The sequence below is a fragment of the Sminthopsis crassicaudata genome, chromosome 3 (genome assembly GCF_048593235.1).
Source record: "Sminthopsis crassicaudata isolate SCR6 chromosome 3, ASM4859323v1, whole genome shotgun sequence".
NCBI lineage: Eukaryota > Metazoa > Chordata > Mammalia > Dasyuromorphia > Dasyuridae > Sminthopsis > Sminthopsis crassicaudata.
In genome coordinates this window covers 227,450,354-227,466,610 of record NC_133619.1, presented here as the reverse complement: position 1 = coordinate 227,466,610, position 16,257 = coordinate 227,450,354, and the positions used below count along the sequence as shown (strand labels likewise).

The following is a 16,257-nucleotide window of genomic DNA, read 5'->3' as shown; positions in this document are numbered from 1 at the left end:
AAAAGTGTGGAGGATGCAATTCTGAGCTTCTCTGGGTGTAATAGCTATGAGGGCCCCATGGGTCCCTCTCTGACCTTCTTTTTTCCAAGTCTCTTTCTCTCCCCTCTCCCACCCCATCATTGTTCCCCAGAAACAAATAGGAATGGCTTCACTGGTCAACTCTTTACATGTACAAACAAAGAAAGCAGAGGAAACTTCCCTTGGCCACTACCCTCCCCCTCCCCCCAAAAACCCCAGTTCTGGGATAGCCGCCACCACTGCTGCTGGAGCTGCTGGTCCAAATTTCTTCTTGCCTCAGGGTCTTTACCTGGAGGCCTCTTCCTTCAGCTCCTTGTTTTTCCGAACCTCTTCAGCATGTTTATCCTAGAAAGGAGAGATGGGAATAGGGTGGGTTAGGTGGCTCCACTTTTAAGAGTAAGAGTAAGAGAATGGGAGACCTGGAATAGTAAGAGTGGCAGAACTCATTTGAATTGCTTTCTGAGTGGGGGCCTTTGAGCTCATAGAGCAGGCAGGCTCCCTGTGCCCTGACTGCTACCCATATCTGGATGTACGTACATAACAGTCTCCTTATCTGTAAAAATATCATTTATGTCATGGGCTTGTTATAAAGATCAAATAAAATTTTACATATTGTTCCTATTTTTGTTCAGTCATTTCAGTCCTGTCTGATTCCTCATGACCCGTTTTGGAGTTTTCTGAGCAAAGATATGGGAATATTTTGCCATTTTCTTCTCCAGCTCATTTTACAGATGAAGAGGTGAACAGGATTAAATGACCTGTCCAGGGTCACACAGCTAGTAAGTACATAGGGCCAAATGTGAACTCAAGAAGATGAGACTTGACACTCTATCTGTTGCATTACCACATTTCCCCCAGAGATTTTATATATACATAAATTATAATTTCATTAATATATTAGTTATAATTAATAATTTAATTATAATAAATTATGAACTATAATTTTGCAAACTTTAAAGCACTATATAAATTCTGATTGTCATCATCATCATCAGAGTGTAAAAATCACTATTTGCTCTCCCATAATCATATTTTCCTTTATTATGTACCTACTTATTTCCCTTCTCCTTCTCATGTGGCTTTTACCTTAAAAGGATCATCAATATCAAACTAGAATGGTCTTTGAGTTCACTTAGCCCAAACCTGTCACTTTGTAGATGAAAAAAACAGAGCCCAGGGAGGTTTGGTGATTTGGCATTAAGGTAATAATCATCAGATGAACCTCCAACATAGATCACAAAATAATGAACTTTGAACTGGAAAGAATCTCAGAAGAGCATCTAGTTTGACATCCTTACTTTACAGATGAGGAAAGTAAGGTAACCTCTAGTACCTTCTAGAAATATTAAGAGATAGATCTCTGGTCATCAAGAGAATTTGAACCCCAAACCTCTGATTCTAGAGTCAATACTCTTTTCATTACATAATGCTGCCTCCTGTCTACTTTTGATCACTCTTCTATTTGCCATGACTATCCCACCATCTTTTATCCTTTTATTCATTTGTTCTTTGAAACATCTCTACCTCTATGTGTGTGTGTGTGTGTGTGTGTGTGTGTGTGTGTGTGTGTGTGTGTGTATAAAGTACATGTAGTTAGGCATGTGAATGTGTAATTATATTTTTGGGAGAGTGTTTGGGTATAATGATGGTGAACTTATTGGAATAGATGGGGAATAAGGGCATACTTTGTGTGCCTTTCCTCTACTGATTATGTGAAACTTATTCTGTCTGTAACTTGTTTGTCTATAGTTGTTTGAATGTTTTTCCCTCGAGAGCAGACATTGTATTTTATCTTTATAGCCCTAGAACTTAACACCACTGGCATAAAGTAGGCACTTAATCAGGATTTATTGTCTGTTATCATGTATGTTCTACACTAAAATCTTCCTCCATTATCTCATCATAATGTGGAGATGACTTTAGATTCTCCAAGGCTATACCAGTGGAGATAATTTCTGACAACTCCTACCAGGCTGGACAGTCTTTCAGACGAGCACCTTGTGAGATAGTTTCTTCTCTTTCCTTCATTTCTCCCCACCATCCCATCTTAGGCCATGAGAAGATGGATAAAATACTGTACAAAACATGATATATGACAACATGAGATCTCAGAACCATGCAGAATTTGAAGGGGTTGGGCAAGAGCTAAGATGGCAGTGGTGTCTGGCTGGTTTAAATCGAATCAGTCTTTTCAACAAATCTTTATTAAATGCTTCCTAAGTACCAGTCACTGTACTAAGTGCTGAGATACAAAGAAAGGCAACATTATGGTTGAGACTGACTGGGTTCCCTTTGGGAAATCCAGTGTCATCACCCACCTTGAGTAGAGGACACAGTGGTAACCAGAAGGGTATCCAAAAACCTGAGGGAATACCTGAGAGGTATTTTCTTTCTCCTTCCTATTTCCCCTACTCATTGTCCTTCTCAACTGAGATTCAATCTCAGTATCTTTTATTGCCTTTCTGCAGATTTCTTACTGTGGAGTGGGGTTCTTTGTTAAGCTTGATTCATTTACATAAAAGGAATTCATTCTCCATTGTCTGGCACAGTATGATTTTAAAAGCCTTTAAAGTTCAGTGTGTGCATATGGGGTGTGTATGTGTGTGTGTGTGTGTGTGTGTGTGTGTGTGTGTGTAGGGTGGGGTATAGCTCGATAGAGTTTATATTTAACAGAGTAAACTAGAATCCTACATTCTGGTTGGGGGGTGTTTTGTGAACCATTTATTATATATATTTTAAAATTATTTTTAAGCTTATATTCATGTGATCATTTTATCTCTAGAAGAAGTATCTAGTTGTAATTGTAAATATAGCTCATCTAGAGAGTAAGATACTGTGGCTTAACTGTCATCCCACCCAGACCTAGAAGGCAAGGGCAAGGGACGAAGCGACGGAAGAGCTAAGAGGAGCTGGAGGATAGAGTTCCACTTCCAAACTGACTCAGAAAGCATAGATAGTAATAGTCTGTGAAGATTTCAACCCCACTCCCTTTCTTCTCTTGCAGCAGTTTTGGGAAGGAAAGTTTCATCTCCCAAGATGCCTTGCCTGAGAGATTTTGGCATCGATCCCACAAGTATTGCATTACAATCATAATAAAGAGAAAAAAGCATTTCAGCAAAATCAATAAAATTATTAATTTGGTCTAACACTATGTACAATATGAAATCACTTTTTCTGTAAAACAAGTATCACATCAGACTTAATATAGACACTCTGAATTAGTTCAATGCTAAACCTAAATCTAAGCCTAAATAAATATCTTTCTAGAGAGATTTTAGAAATCCCTGAAGCTCTAAAACAATAAAAGTATTCCTGGTGTGAGCCTATAGGGCTCAATGTAGGTTAGCAGATTCAATATATTCATTCATTCATTTACCATTTCTTAGTGTAAAGTGTTATGCTTAATATAGGGAGAGAGAAACTTAGGAAATGGGGGGTATGGAATCAACACAGATGCCTCTCCTCCTTAGCTGATTTTACAAGACCCCGAAAGGCTCCCTAATCTAATCTTCCTATCTAATCTTTTACCCCAGAGCCATTTTATATAGATCTCTAGGTATTTGGCCCTGAATCTACAGCCATACCTAAATAACTCCCATCATCACCTGGAGTCCCTGAACATTCTTGGAATAACAGGATCCTAGAGGCATAGATTGAGATCTAGGGAGAAATCATCCATTCCAACCTGAAATTATCTCTCCAAATGAATGCAGAAAAAGAGCTTCACAGTGATTTATTAAGCGATTTGCCCAAGGTTACATAAAAAATGGCAAAGTGGGAATTTGAAACCAGTTCCCTTGAATTTAAATCTGACCTTTCCCCACTTGTCCTATGTACTTCCAGTCATTTATAAACTCCATTTCCAGAACTCTTCATGAACAGTATCAGGGCAAGTTTTGGGCTTATTTTCTTCAGAAATAAGACAGTCTAGCACCAGCCATTTTTTCCTATTTCCTTTCAGAAAGCCTCTTTCTTTTTTCCCCACTGATTTCTTTCTCTAGGTGGCATGTTTCAGATCATACTGCTGAAAGCCTGGAACAATTCCACATAACCCTTGGCTGAGGAAGGAAGGAAGGAAGGAAGAAGTGGAAAAAAGGAGAGAAACATTTAGTCTAGAACATCTTAATATTTTTGTTTATATATTGTTTATACAAAATCTCTGGAAAGTAAGATTAATTGGGGTAACATCAAAGCCTTGAAAGAGATACTGAACAATAAAACAGAGGCACTCTGTTGGCCTAATTTACTATAGTGCCCTGGCTTGACCAATGTCTTTAAAAAGGGAAGTCCTTTGGAACACAGTTATCATATAGGGAATCCATATTTTCCAAGGAGCATAGGACTTAGAGTGAGAAGATGAAAGTAAAAATCTCAGTTCTGTCACTGCCTTACCCTGGGTAATGTTGGGCAACCTTGTTACCTCTTTGGGACTTAATTTTCTCATAAATGGTATGGGTTTGGACTAAATGATCAGTACTATTCTCTTCCAGCTCTTCGTTTTATGATCCCGTCATCTCTACTTTTCCATTCCTATCAAGAGCTCTCTTCACTTTCCATCTTAGGGCAGAACTCAGCAATCTCATATCTGATTACCCTGTCATCAACTTTTCCCCAGAAAATAGTTTGTCCATCTTCCAATTAAAAAAAAAAATCTATTGCCTTCTACCATCACTTTTCTTAATTGTTCTTTCCTTTTAGGTGAATAGGTTGGTGAATCCTTGATCCTTAGGCCAAGCTAAAGAAGCATATGGCAAAATGGAGATACAGTGCTACACTTGGAATTGGACCTGGGTTCAAAACCCAACCTCTTATTAGTTGTGTGACCATAGTCAATTCATTTATCTTGCTTAACCTCCAATGGGCATAATAACAGCAGCACTTATCTTGTAAGGAACAAAGAGATAATTAATTAAGAACTTTGCAAATCTTAAAACATTAAATAAATGATACTAAGTGCTACAGACACACACACACACACACACACACACACACACACACTTAATAAAGTGTTTTTTTGAGGAGCAGACTGATTTCAGAAAAACCTGAAAAGACTTACATGAACTGATGCTTTGTGAAGTGAGTAGAACCAAGAGAACATTTGTATACAGCAATAAGAAGATTATATGAGGATTAACTGTGATGGACTTGAATCTTTTCAACAATGCAGTGATTCAAATCAATTCAAATAGCCTTGGAATGGAAAATGCCATATGTATCCAGAGATAGAACCATGGAGATTGAATGTAGATCAAAGCATAGTATTTTCACCTTTTGTTGTTATTGTTTTTTCTTTCTTGTGGTTTTTTCCCCCTTTTGATCTGATTTCTCTTGTACAACATGACAACTATGGACATATGTTTAAAAGAATTGCACATATTTAATCTATATCAGATTACTTGCTGTCTTAAGGAGGGGAGGGTAAAGGAGGGAGGGGGAAAATTTGAAACAAAGTTTTTTTTTTTTTTTAAATGAATGTTGAAAACTATACATGTATTTGGAAAAATAAAATACTATTAAAAATAAAGTATTTCTTGCAATTTTTTGAAAATGTGGAGAAATAACTCACTTCCAGTTGATCAATGATGGACAGAAATAACTACACCCAGAGAAGGAAAACTGGGAAGTGAATGTAAATTGTTAGCACTACTGTCTATCTACCCAGGTTACTTATACCGTCGGAATCTAATACTTAATGTGCAACAAGAAAATGGTATTTACACACATATATTGTATCTAGGTTATATTGTAACATATGTAAAATGTATGGGATTGCCTGTCATCAAGGGGAGGGAGTAAAGGGAGGGAGGGGATAATTTGGAAAAATGAATACAAGGGATAATATTATTAAAAAATTACTCATGCATATATACTGTGAAAAAAATTATAAATAAAAAAATGATAAAAAATATAAAAAAAAGAAAAATGTGGAGAAATATAAGTATAATGATAGTATGATTAGTTGAATTTGTATATGGTTGAATGATTCCATTTTAGTGGTCATTAAAGGTGGTCATGAATGGTTCCAAATCAACTTGAAAAGAAGTCTTCAATAGAGAGCCCAAAAGATGTGTACTTACACCAGTGCTATTTAATATTTTTATTAGTTATATGGAAAAAAACAAAAAACAACTTTATCAAATTTGCAGATTACGTAAAGCAAGTAATAAGGAGAAATAACTAACATAATGGATATCAGGAGCAAAAAAGATGCTAAAAACAATCTAGAAAATTGAACTTATGAGATTAAGTTTAATGATAAAAATATAAATACTTGAATGTAGGCTTGGGAAATAGATTTAGAAGTATAGTAGAGAAGAAATATAGTAGATAGCAGTTTGTCTGAAAAAGATTTCAAGGTGTAATTGGATTGCAAATTTTGTGAATCAATAGTGGTAGTCATAAATGTGAATGTGATCTTAAATCATGTTAAGAGAGGCAGTGTCAAAGAATAAGAAAGCAATTATCCCTCTGTACTTTGCCTTACTCCAGGCCACATTTGGAGAATCATATTTACTTTAAGTATGACATAATCAACTCCAGAATTTTCTAAGGAAATCAACTAGAATAATAAAGGACTTTTGAATCTAGGCAGAGCCAAGACAGAAGTGTAGTTAAGTTCCACCCCCCCTCCAAATGATCCAGAAAACACACTTGATTGAGTCCTGCTTAGAAGCCCATAGTTGTCACTCTGAACTGGCATAGTTTTCTAGTTGGTTAATAGTAGCTGAGTCAGCAGCAGTCTAATAAAATTAAAAATAGGATAAGTCCACAAATATGTTGCTCAGACCCAAACCCAGATCAGGAATTAGCAGAGCTCAGACTAGAAAGGCAGAGAACAAATTTGCCCTAAATCAGATGATTTTGGAACACTGGAAGCTTTCAGGTCCCTAGCTTGCACTGTCTTTGAGATCCTGAAATAATATAACACTGAATACCCCCAAGGAAACTAACCTCTAAGTTACTAAGAACCTAGAGCACACAAGGTCAGTTTAAGCATTTCTTTCAGAAGAGTATAAATTATAACTCTATATAAAGTCTAAAATCAGGAAGTAAACTGGAAGAATGAGCAGGGACAAAAAAAAAAAAACGAATTACTTCATAAATTGTTATTATGATAAAAAAAGGACATCATCAATAGTTATTATGGTAAAAAAAAAAAAAAAAAAGGAAAAGACAATCATTTCAAAACATCTGCAAGGGAAGATTCATTGTAAAAAGCAGCTCATATAGAAATTCAACTAAAATTTCTGGAAAAGACAAAGCAAGAGGTTTTCCTTTTTAAGAGTTTAAAATATTGTTAACTTAAATGAGAATGTTTAAAAATAAACTGGAAAAGAAATGAAAGTCATGGAAGAAAAAATTGGAAAGGGACTTACTTAACAGGTTGGAACAAAAATTACAAAACCTTACCAATAATATTTATGAAAAATTAGAATCAATCAAATGGAAGAGAACAATTTTGTGAGATGACAATAAATATTAAAACAAATTCAAAAGATTGAAAAAAATAAAGTTATGTAAGGTGTCTGATAACAAAAACAACTCACCTAGAAAATGAATTAAGAGATTTTTTTTTGAAACATAATTTCTTCAATTTGTTTGTATAATTTCATGTTTATAATTGATATCATATTTTTTAAAATAATAGTTTCTAGTTTCAAAATATATGCAGATAGCTTTTATTAAAAACTTTTTATTTTCAAAACATATGCATAGATAATTTTCAACATTTACCCTTGCAAAACCTTGTGCTCCAAAGTTTTTCCCTCTTCCCCCACCCTTCCCCTAGATAACAAGCAATCCAATATATGTTAAACATGTACAATTTTTCTATACATATTTCCACAACTATCACAAGAAAAATCAGGTTAAAGAGGGAAAAAAGGAAAAAGAAAACAAAATTCGATCAAACAACAACAAAAAAAATGAAAATACTATGTTGTGATCCATACTCAGTCCCCATAGTCCTCTCTCTGGATGCAGATGGCTCTCTTTATCACAAGACCATTGGAACTGGCCTGAATCATCTCGCTGTTGAAAAGAGCGTCCATCAGAATTGATCATTGTGTAATCTTGATGTTGGTGTGTAGTAGTGTTCTCTTGGTTCTGCTCACTTCACTTAGTATCAGTTCAGATAAGTCTCTCCAGGCCTATTTGAAATCATCCTGCTGATCATTTCTTATAGAACAATAATATTCCATAACATTCATATACCATAACTTATTCAGTCATTCTCTGATGGGCATTCACTTAGTTTCTAGTTTCTTGCCACTACAAAAAGGGCTGCTGCAAATATTTTTGCACATGTGGGTCCCTTTCTCTCCTTTAATATCTCTTTAGGATATAGGCCCAGTAGAGACACTGCTAGATCAAAGGGTTTGATAGCCCTTTGGGTATAATTCTAAATTGCTCTCCAGAATTATTGGATTAATTCACAACTCCACCAACAGTGTATTAGTGTCCCAGTTTAAGGAAAAATAATTTAAAACCCTTTTAGTCATCTAAAAAAAGACCCTTGACATCATATTTCAAGAAAGCATAAAAGAAAACATGTCATACCTCTTAGAACCTGGGGTCAAAATGGATATTTAAGTTGTATCCTAAAAGAAACCCTAAAATGAAAACTCTCAAAAACATAATAGTCTAAAGCCAGAGCTTCCAAGTCAAGCCAAAAAGAAACAATTCAAGTACTAAAGAGTCACCGAATTAATCACAAAAGATTTAATAGCTGCCATCTGAAAGGAACAGAGAGCTTGGAATAAGATATTCTAGAAGACAAAGGATATAGGCTTATGATCAAGAATAGCTTAGAAAAACAGTATAATCCTAAAGGGGGAAATGGATTTTTAATAAGAAGAGGACTTTCAAGTGTTCTTGATGAAAAATGACAATTGTATAGAAATTTGAAGTATAAATATATGAGTCAAGAGAAATACAAGAAGGTAAACATGAATAAGCAATCATAATGGACTTTAAGAAAAGATAAACTGTTTACATTATAATATGAAATAATACAAATGTTCTCTCAGAATCATCATCCGAGATCAGAAAGAATATCTAACTAGAGGGCCTGGAAATAGTTCTGCTATGTAATAATTATGTAAATAATCTCACATAATCAGGTTACACAAGAAGTATAAACAAGAAGGAAATGGAAAGGGAGAGTGGATCACCCTTGAACTTCACTTTCTTCTGAACTTGTCAAAGATGATTTCATATATATATATATATATATATACATACACACACATTGTTGGGTACAGAAATACAGAGAGTTGGGTACAAAAAAAAGAGAAACAGGAAGGAAAGAGAATGGGGGAGGAGAATAAGTAGGGCAACAGATTAACAGTGGAAGTAAGCCCAAGAAAAATAAACTTTAAAAATGTACAAAGATATTTATAGTAGTTCTTTTTGCACTGTCAAAAAATTGGAAGCTAAATTATACTCATCAAATCATTAATGGCAGAATAAATTATGGTATACATATATGATGGAATACTATTATGCTGTAAGAAATGATGGGCAGGAAGGAAGAAATGATGAAGATGGTTTCAGACAAACCTGAAAAGATTCATATAAAATGAAACAAAGTGAAATGAGCAGAATCAGGAGGATAAGCTATACAATGACAGCAATATTGTAAAATCAGAACTTGGAAAGTCTGATAAAAGTAATGACCAATCACAATTCCAGAGAATCTATGTCATAAAATGACCCATCTCCTGATAAAGTGGTGAAGGACTCAGAGTATAGAATAAGACTTTTTTTTTTTTTTAACATAGTCAATATGGCAAGATATGTTTGCAATGGAATTCTCTCCCACCTCCTTTATTTCTCAATTAAGGAGGGGGTGGGAAGGAGGCAAGACAATTTCTTATTGAAAAAAATTATTCTAAAAAACCCCTCAAATACATACTACATAAGAATCAGTTGAAGGAAATGGGGAAGATAAGGCTCAAAGAAGACAATATAATTGTCTTTAAAAACAAACAAACAAAACCAAAACCCTGAAAGATTGCCACATCCAAGAAACATATAAACTTATTCTGTTTGGTCCCAGAGAGAACAGTGGGAAGAAGACAAATTTAGCCTTGGTATAATTTAAAACTTTCTAAAAATTAGAGCTTTCCAAAGTAGATTGGGTTGAGTTGGGGATGGAGGGAAGGGCAAGGAGGGGGAGGTAATGGGTTTATTTACCAAGGAAGATCTTCAAAGTCTAAATAATCACATGTCAAATATGTTGTATTTGGCATTCTTTCTCAAGTTTATATTGGAAATCACTCCTTAGACCCCTTCTAATTCTGTAAATTCTAATGGTAATGATTCTAATGATAAGATTTTTAGGCCTCACTTTAGGGAGGTTGTGGAAAGATAGGCACACTACTACATTATTGATAGAGTTGTAAATTAGAACCACCATTCTGGAGAGCAATTTGGTTTATGCAAATTTGGTATATGCAAATAAAATGACTTAAAATGTTGATACCTTTGACCCAGAGATTCCACTATATACCTCAAGAATGTCATTAAAAGAAAGTCCCTATAAATAAAAAAAAATATTTATAGAAGAACTTTTTTATAGTGACAAAAAACTGGGAACAAAAGCGATGCATATTGACTGAAGAATAGCCAAACAAATTATAGCACGTGAATATAATGGAATGTTATGTTCTAAAAAAATGACAAATATGATGACTACAGAGAAGAGTAGCAATAGTTACATGAACTGACACAAAGTGAAGAGCACAGAGCCAAGAAAACAATATCTACAATTATTTTATATATTGATGAACTAATGCAAAGTTAGTAAACAGAATCAAGAAAACAATATACAAAATGACTATAATAATGTAAACAGTAAGAAAAACAACTACAAAACAATCAAAGGCATATGCTACAAAACCACAAAGAATAATAAGAGATATGAAAAAATACACCAAAACCAACATCATTCACTTTTTTATATATAGCTTTTTATTTACAAGATATATGCATGGGTAATTTTTCAGCATTAACAATTGCAAAACCTTTTGTTCCAATTTTTCCCTTCCTTCCCCCCACCCCAGATGGCTGGTAGACTAATATATGTTATCATCCACTTTTACAGAGGTTCTTTGGTGTGGAATATTACATTTTCAAATTTTGCTAATATCTTGATAGATTTTGCTAATTTTTTTCTCTCTTATTCTATTTCTTTTTTAAAAAATATGTTTTGTTGGGATGATTTCAGAAAGGCTTGGAGAGATTTATATGAAAAGAGTGAAAAGACCAGAACCAGATGATCATTATATACTTCAACAACAATACTATATGATGATAAATTTTGATGGACGTGGCTCTCTTCAACAATGAAATGAACCAAATCAATTACATTTGTTCATAATGAATAGAACCAGCTACACCCAGTGAAAGAACTCTGAGAAATGAGTGTGAACCACTATATAGCATTTCCAATCCCTCTGTTTTTGTCTGCCTGCATGTTTGATCACAGGTTAATTGTACACTATTTCAAAGTCTGATTCTTCTTGTGCAACAAAAATAACTGTATGGACATATATACATATATTATATTTAACATATGCTTTAACATATTTAACATGTATTGGTCTACCTGCCATCTGGGGGAGGGGGTGGGGGGAAGGAGCGGAAAAGTTGGAACCGAAGCTTTTGCAATTGTTAATGCTGAAAAATTACCCATGTATATATTTTGTAAATAAAAAAACTATAATAAAAATTTTTTAAAAATGCTTTGTTGTATGGGAGGACTCTCTGGGAGGGGGACAGGGTTGGGAAAAGATATTGTGAGAAATTTAGGTGATGCAAAAACAAAAAATTCAATTAAAATTATTTTTAAGTAGGAAGAATGTGTTCCAAAATTACAAAGAACAAGCATGACCCCCCAAAAAAGAGATATGAGAAGACATCTCCCTATACTCACTTGAGACAGGAGGTAGGGTTCATGTATGTAGAAAGAATACTGTCAGGGGCAGCTGGATGGCACAGTGGATAGAGCACCAGCCTTGAATTCAGGAGGACCCGAGTTCAAATCTGGTCTCAGACACTTAACACTTCCTAGCTGTGTGATCCTGGGCAAGTCACTTACCTCCAGCCTCAGGAAAAAAAAAGAAAGAATATTGTCTATTTTTGCCAGAATCTTTTGATATATTTATGGGTTTTGATTTTTTTTTTCCTTCTCTTACCTCCTCCCTTTTTAAAGAAATTCTTTGTTAGATAGGATGGTTGTCTGAGTGGGAGGGAGAAAGATACTAGGGAAAACTTAGATGATGTTAAAACCAAATGAAAAGAGTAACTTAAAAAAAAAAAGTATTTTATTTTCCCCCGATTACATTTAAAAATAATTTTTAATGTTCATCTCTTAAAATTTTGAGTTCTAAATTCTCTCTCTTCTTTCTCCCCTTCTCCCTCTTTGAAATAATAAGCAATCTGATAGACCTTGTACATGTGAAATTATATAAAATATATTCCACATTATTCATTTATGAAAGAAAACTCTAAAAAGACAAAGAAAAAGAAAGAAGGAAAAAGAGAGAGAAGAAGAGAGGAAGGGAGGAAGGAAGGAAGGAAGGAAGGAAGGAAGGAAGGAAGGAAGGAAGGAAGGAAGGAAGGAAGGAAGGAAGGGAGGGAGGGAAGAAAAGAGAGAGGGAAGAAGGGAAGGAAAAGAAGGGAGGGAGAGAGGAAAGGAAAGAGGGAAGGAAGGAGGGAAGGAAAAAGGGAAGAGGGAAGGAAGGGAGGGAGACAAGGAAGGAAGAGGAAAAATAGTATACTTTAATCTGCATTCAAACTTCATCAGTTCTTTCTCTGGAGGTGGATAGCATTTTTCTTCATGAGTCTTTTGGAACATTCATAGTTGGTCATTACACGGTTAGTGTTCTTTTGCATATAATGTTTTCCTGGTTCTGCTCTCTTCACTATGTATCACTTCATGGAAGTGTGTCTTTCTGAAATCATACTCTCCTCATTACTTATAGCACAATCAAGTGACAATTTTTTAAAAAGAGAAGTTAAATTCCCATCATTATTAGCCAGGAAGAGAGATATTTTGAAACTGGTAGGGGAACCATTTTTAGATAAAAAGGATCTTTTATCAAGCCTTTTGTATAACTGCCTACTCTACCACTGTTTAAAATTGGCCCTGTGTCCAATCAACCCACTGCCATTTTTGTGCCTCCTTTTAGCCCTTGTTGCTTCTTCCTTTCTGTATGCTTGCTTTGCCTTTCTACAAATCCTCTAAGAAATAATCACTGGTAATTGGAATGAGGAACCAATTATCTCCAACACTGCCGCATCCAAAAAAGATCACTCCCTTTCTTTTCCCCTATTTAATGCTTCCACACCATTTACTATACGGCCTTTCTCTATGATGTTAAGATTATTTTCTTTATTTCCCCAAAGTGTTAACATTCTTTATTGCTTTTGTTTTGAATTAATTTTTAAAGTTGACTGAGTTCTTTTATATCGGTCCATTTCAGTATTGTTTTCTTAGACTCTTAGATTCTTGTAGGCAACTTACTACCACAGATATGAATTTAAAAATATTTTCCAGTCATGATGATTATATTTCTCAAATACATCTTAATAAATAAATATGTTAAGGCTAAACACTTGCAGTATATGATGAAGTATCTTAGAAACCACAAAGAAGCTATTTGTTCTCATTCACACAGTTTGAAAAAATTCAACAATAATGTTATTCTTTAACCTTATTTCCTGAAACTTTTTACTTCTAGTTGGGAAACTAGCTTTCTAGTAAAGGAGGAAGATTTCTTGGACAGAACCAGTCTTGGAAATTGTCCAAAGAATAACCCAAGCTTGGGCATGTGGAACATCTGACCTTCTGGAAAGAGAAACTCTCGGAGGAAGAGTTAACCTGTGTTGACACCTGCAGCTGGAGAAGCATTAAGGCATTTGAAGCCATAATATGAGCAACAGAAGACCTGTATTTTGTACAAATTTATTGCTAGAAATATGATTTTTTTGAAAGATAGGTCAAATAAGGAAGGGGTTTGTTAATGCTCAGCAGCACCAAAGTGTGGATGGATGCCTTCTTTTGCAAGATGTCAATTAAAGGGTGACACAATATTGGGAGTAATATTTCAGGAATCTTGAGAGAAAAGATTTCCCTGGAATATAAATGTATTGCCCTACTAACAATCTCAAGTTAAGTTTCCTTTCGAAGAGAAGTTTATAGATGAATATGAATGTTTTATGTGCTTTATATCTGTTTAAGGGTTCCTGTGAAACCTTTGTACCTTTAGTACTTTCTATGGGATGATATAAAGGCTATCCTCTACCTGATATGAATTTTTTATTTTCAATATTTGTACAGGACTTGGGGACCCCATTTACCCATAGAGTAAACCATTGAATAGAAGGAACTAGCCAAAGAGAAAATGAACTTTTGGGGCCAACTTCTGAGATTACATCCAGTCATGTGAACCCTGAGTTTTGGGGAGGGGAGAGACTAGGGATGCAATAAAGTACAATTATTATTTTTTAAAATTTAATTTAATTTATTTTTACAAAAATTTTATGCATAGGTAATTTTCCAGCATTGACAATTGCAAAACCTTTTGTTTCAACTTTTCCCCTCCTTCCCCTTACCCCTTTCCCCAGATGGCAGGTTGACCAATACATGTTAAATATGTTAAAGTATAAATTAAATAATATATATGCATACATGTCCAAATAGTTATTTTGCTATACAAAAAGAATCAGACTTTGAAGCAGAAATAAAAATTATTATTGCAGTATTCCACACAGAATTATACTACTCCACTGTTGCTCTACCAAACCATTTATTAAATGGTCAATTATGTTTATTGTTTTCCTAACATCAATCTAGACTTGTACTTCAGGTATTAATCCAACCTGGTCATAGTTTATAAATCTGTTGATGTAAATCTTCTGGCAAATTTTATCTAAAATTTTGCATCAATATTCAATAAAGATGTAGTTCTATAGCTTGTCTGTTTTTATTCTCCTTGATTTAGGTATCAGAATCATAATGGTATCATAGAAGGAATTTGGTAGGATGCCTTCTCCTATTTTTAAAAACTGCTTTTACAGTTTGGGAATTAATTATTCTCTTAATGTTTAATAGAATTCACTTGTAAATACATCTGTTCTCACTTGCAGAGTTAAGGGGTGTGGGAAGAAGGCTCATTTATGGCTTGGAATGAACCAGTTCTTATCTAAAATTTTTTCTGCCCTAGGTAAGCTTTACCAGAATGGATCAATTTGTATTTATTAAACACCTACTATATATCAGGCTCTGTACTAGGCAATAGGGATACAAATACAAAAGTCTTATCTTTCCTGACCTCAATGAGTTTATAAAATGATAGGGGTGAGAAAATCAATTTGCCTCTAAAAAAACCTCAGACTTGGTTCAGAAAATAAAGACTGTCATTCATGTCATGAGGCTGTGCATGTGGAAAGAGTATAGGATTTAGGATCAGGAAGACTCATCTCCCTGAGTTCAAATCTGGACTCAGACACTTACTACCTTTGTGATCTTGAGCAAGTCACTTAACTTTGTTTGCCTCAGTTTCCTTATCTGTAAAATGATCTGGAGAAGGAAATGGTAAACCACTCCAGTATCCCTGCCAAGAAAACCCCAAATAAGGTCATGTCAACAGTATTCAACAACAACAACAAAATAGTTTGTTAAAGCTACCAACTTCTCTAATAGAACACAAAGAGATTGATTTTTGAGGAAGTCTGAAGAGGACTTTATTGAGGAGCCTGAAACAACTGGAGAATTATACAAATATGATGCGACAGACCTGGTAATGCTATTGACTTATACTTAGCTTGTAATCCATCAAAACTCAGTTTGTTCATTTTTGGGGGGGGGTAAGAGGAAAAGTCTTTTTCTTAATTAAAAATACAATTAATAAAACAATTCTAGAGTTAATCTCATGATAAATAATCTCAATATTTGATCACATCATTAATCACAACATTAAAAATAAAGAACCCCCTTCCTCAATTAGCTCAATTAGGCAGGAGAACATAAGTAGGGTAGTCAATGTTCCCAAACTTCCTTTTTCCTTACAAAAATAGAATCATGCCTTCCCTGTTCCCTTCCCCCACAATAAAATTTCCACCTCTTCATACCACTTGCCAAAGAAATAGGCACATTGTCCCCTCCCCCTAATGGGATATACCCTTCCTAGAAACACAGATTCTTAGGTTCTGTTCTTACACAGATTTACT

The 16,257-nt window shown here is 34.6% G+C and overlaps 1 protein-coding gene across 1 annotated transcript in view; it reads right to left on the bottom strand.

Annotated features, from left to right (window-relative positions):
• ANOS1 (anosmin 1) overlaps positions 1-16,257 on the bottom strand; it is a 172,416-nt gene that overhangs the window by 150,466 nt on the left and 5,693 nt on the right. The window contains 1 exon segment of the mRNA XM_074302020.1: positions 308-363. Within this exon segment, the coding sequence (XP_074158121.1) occupies positions 308-363 (56 nt within the window).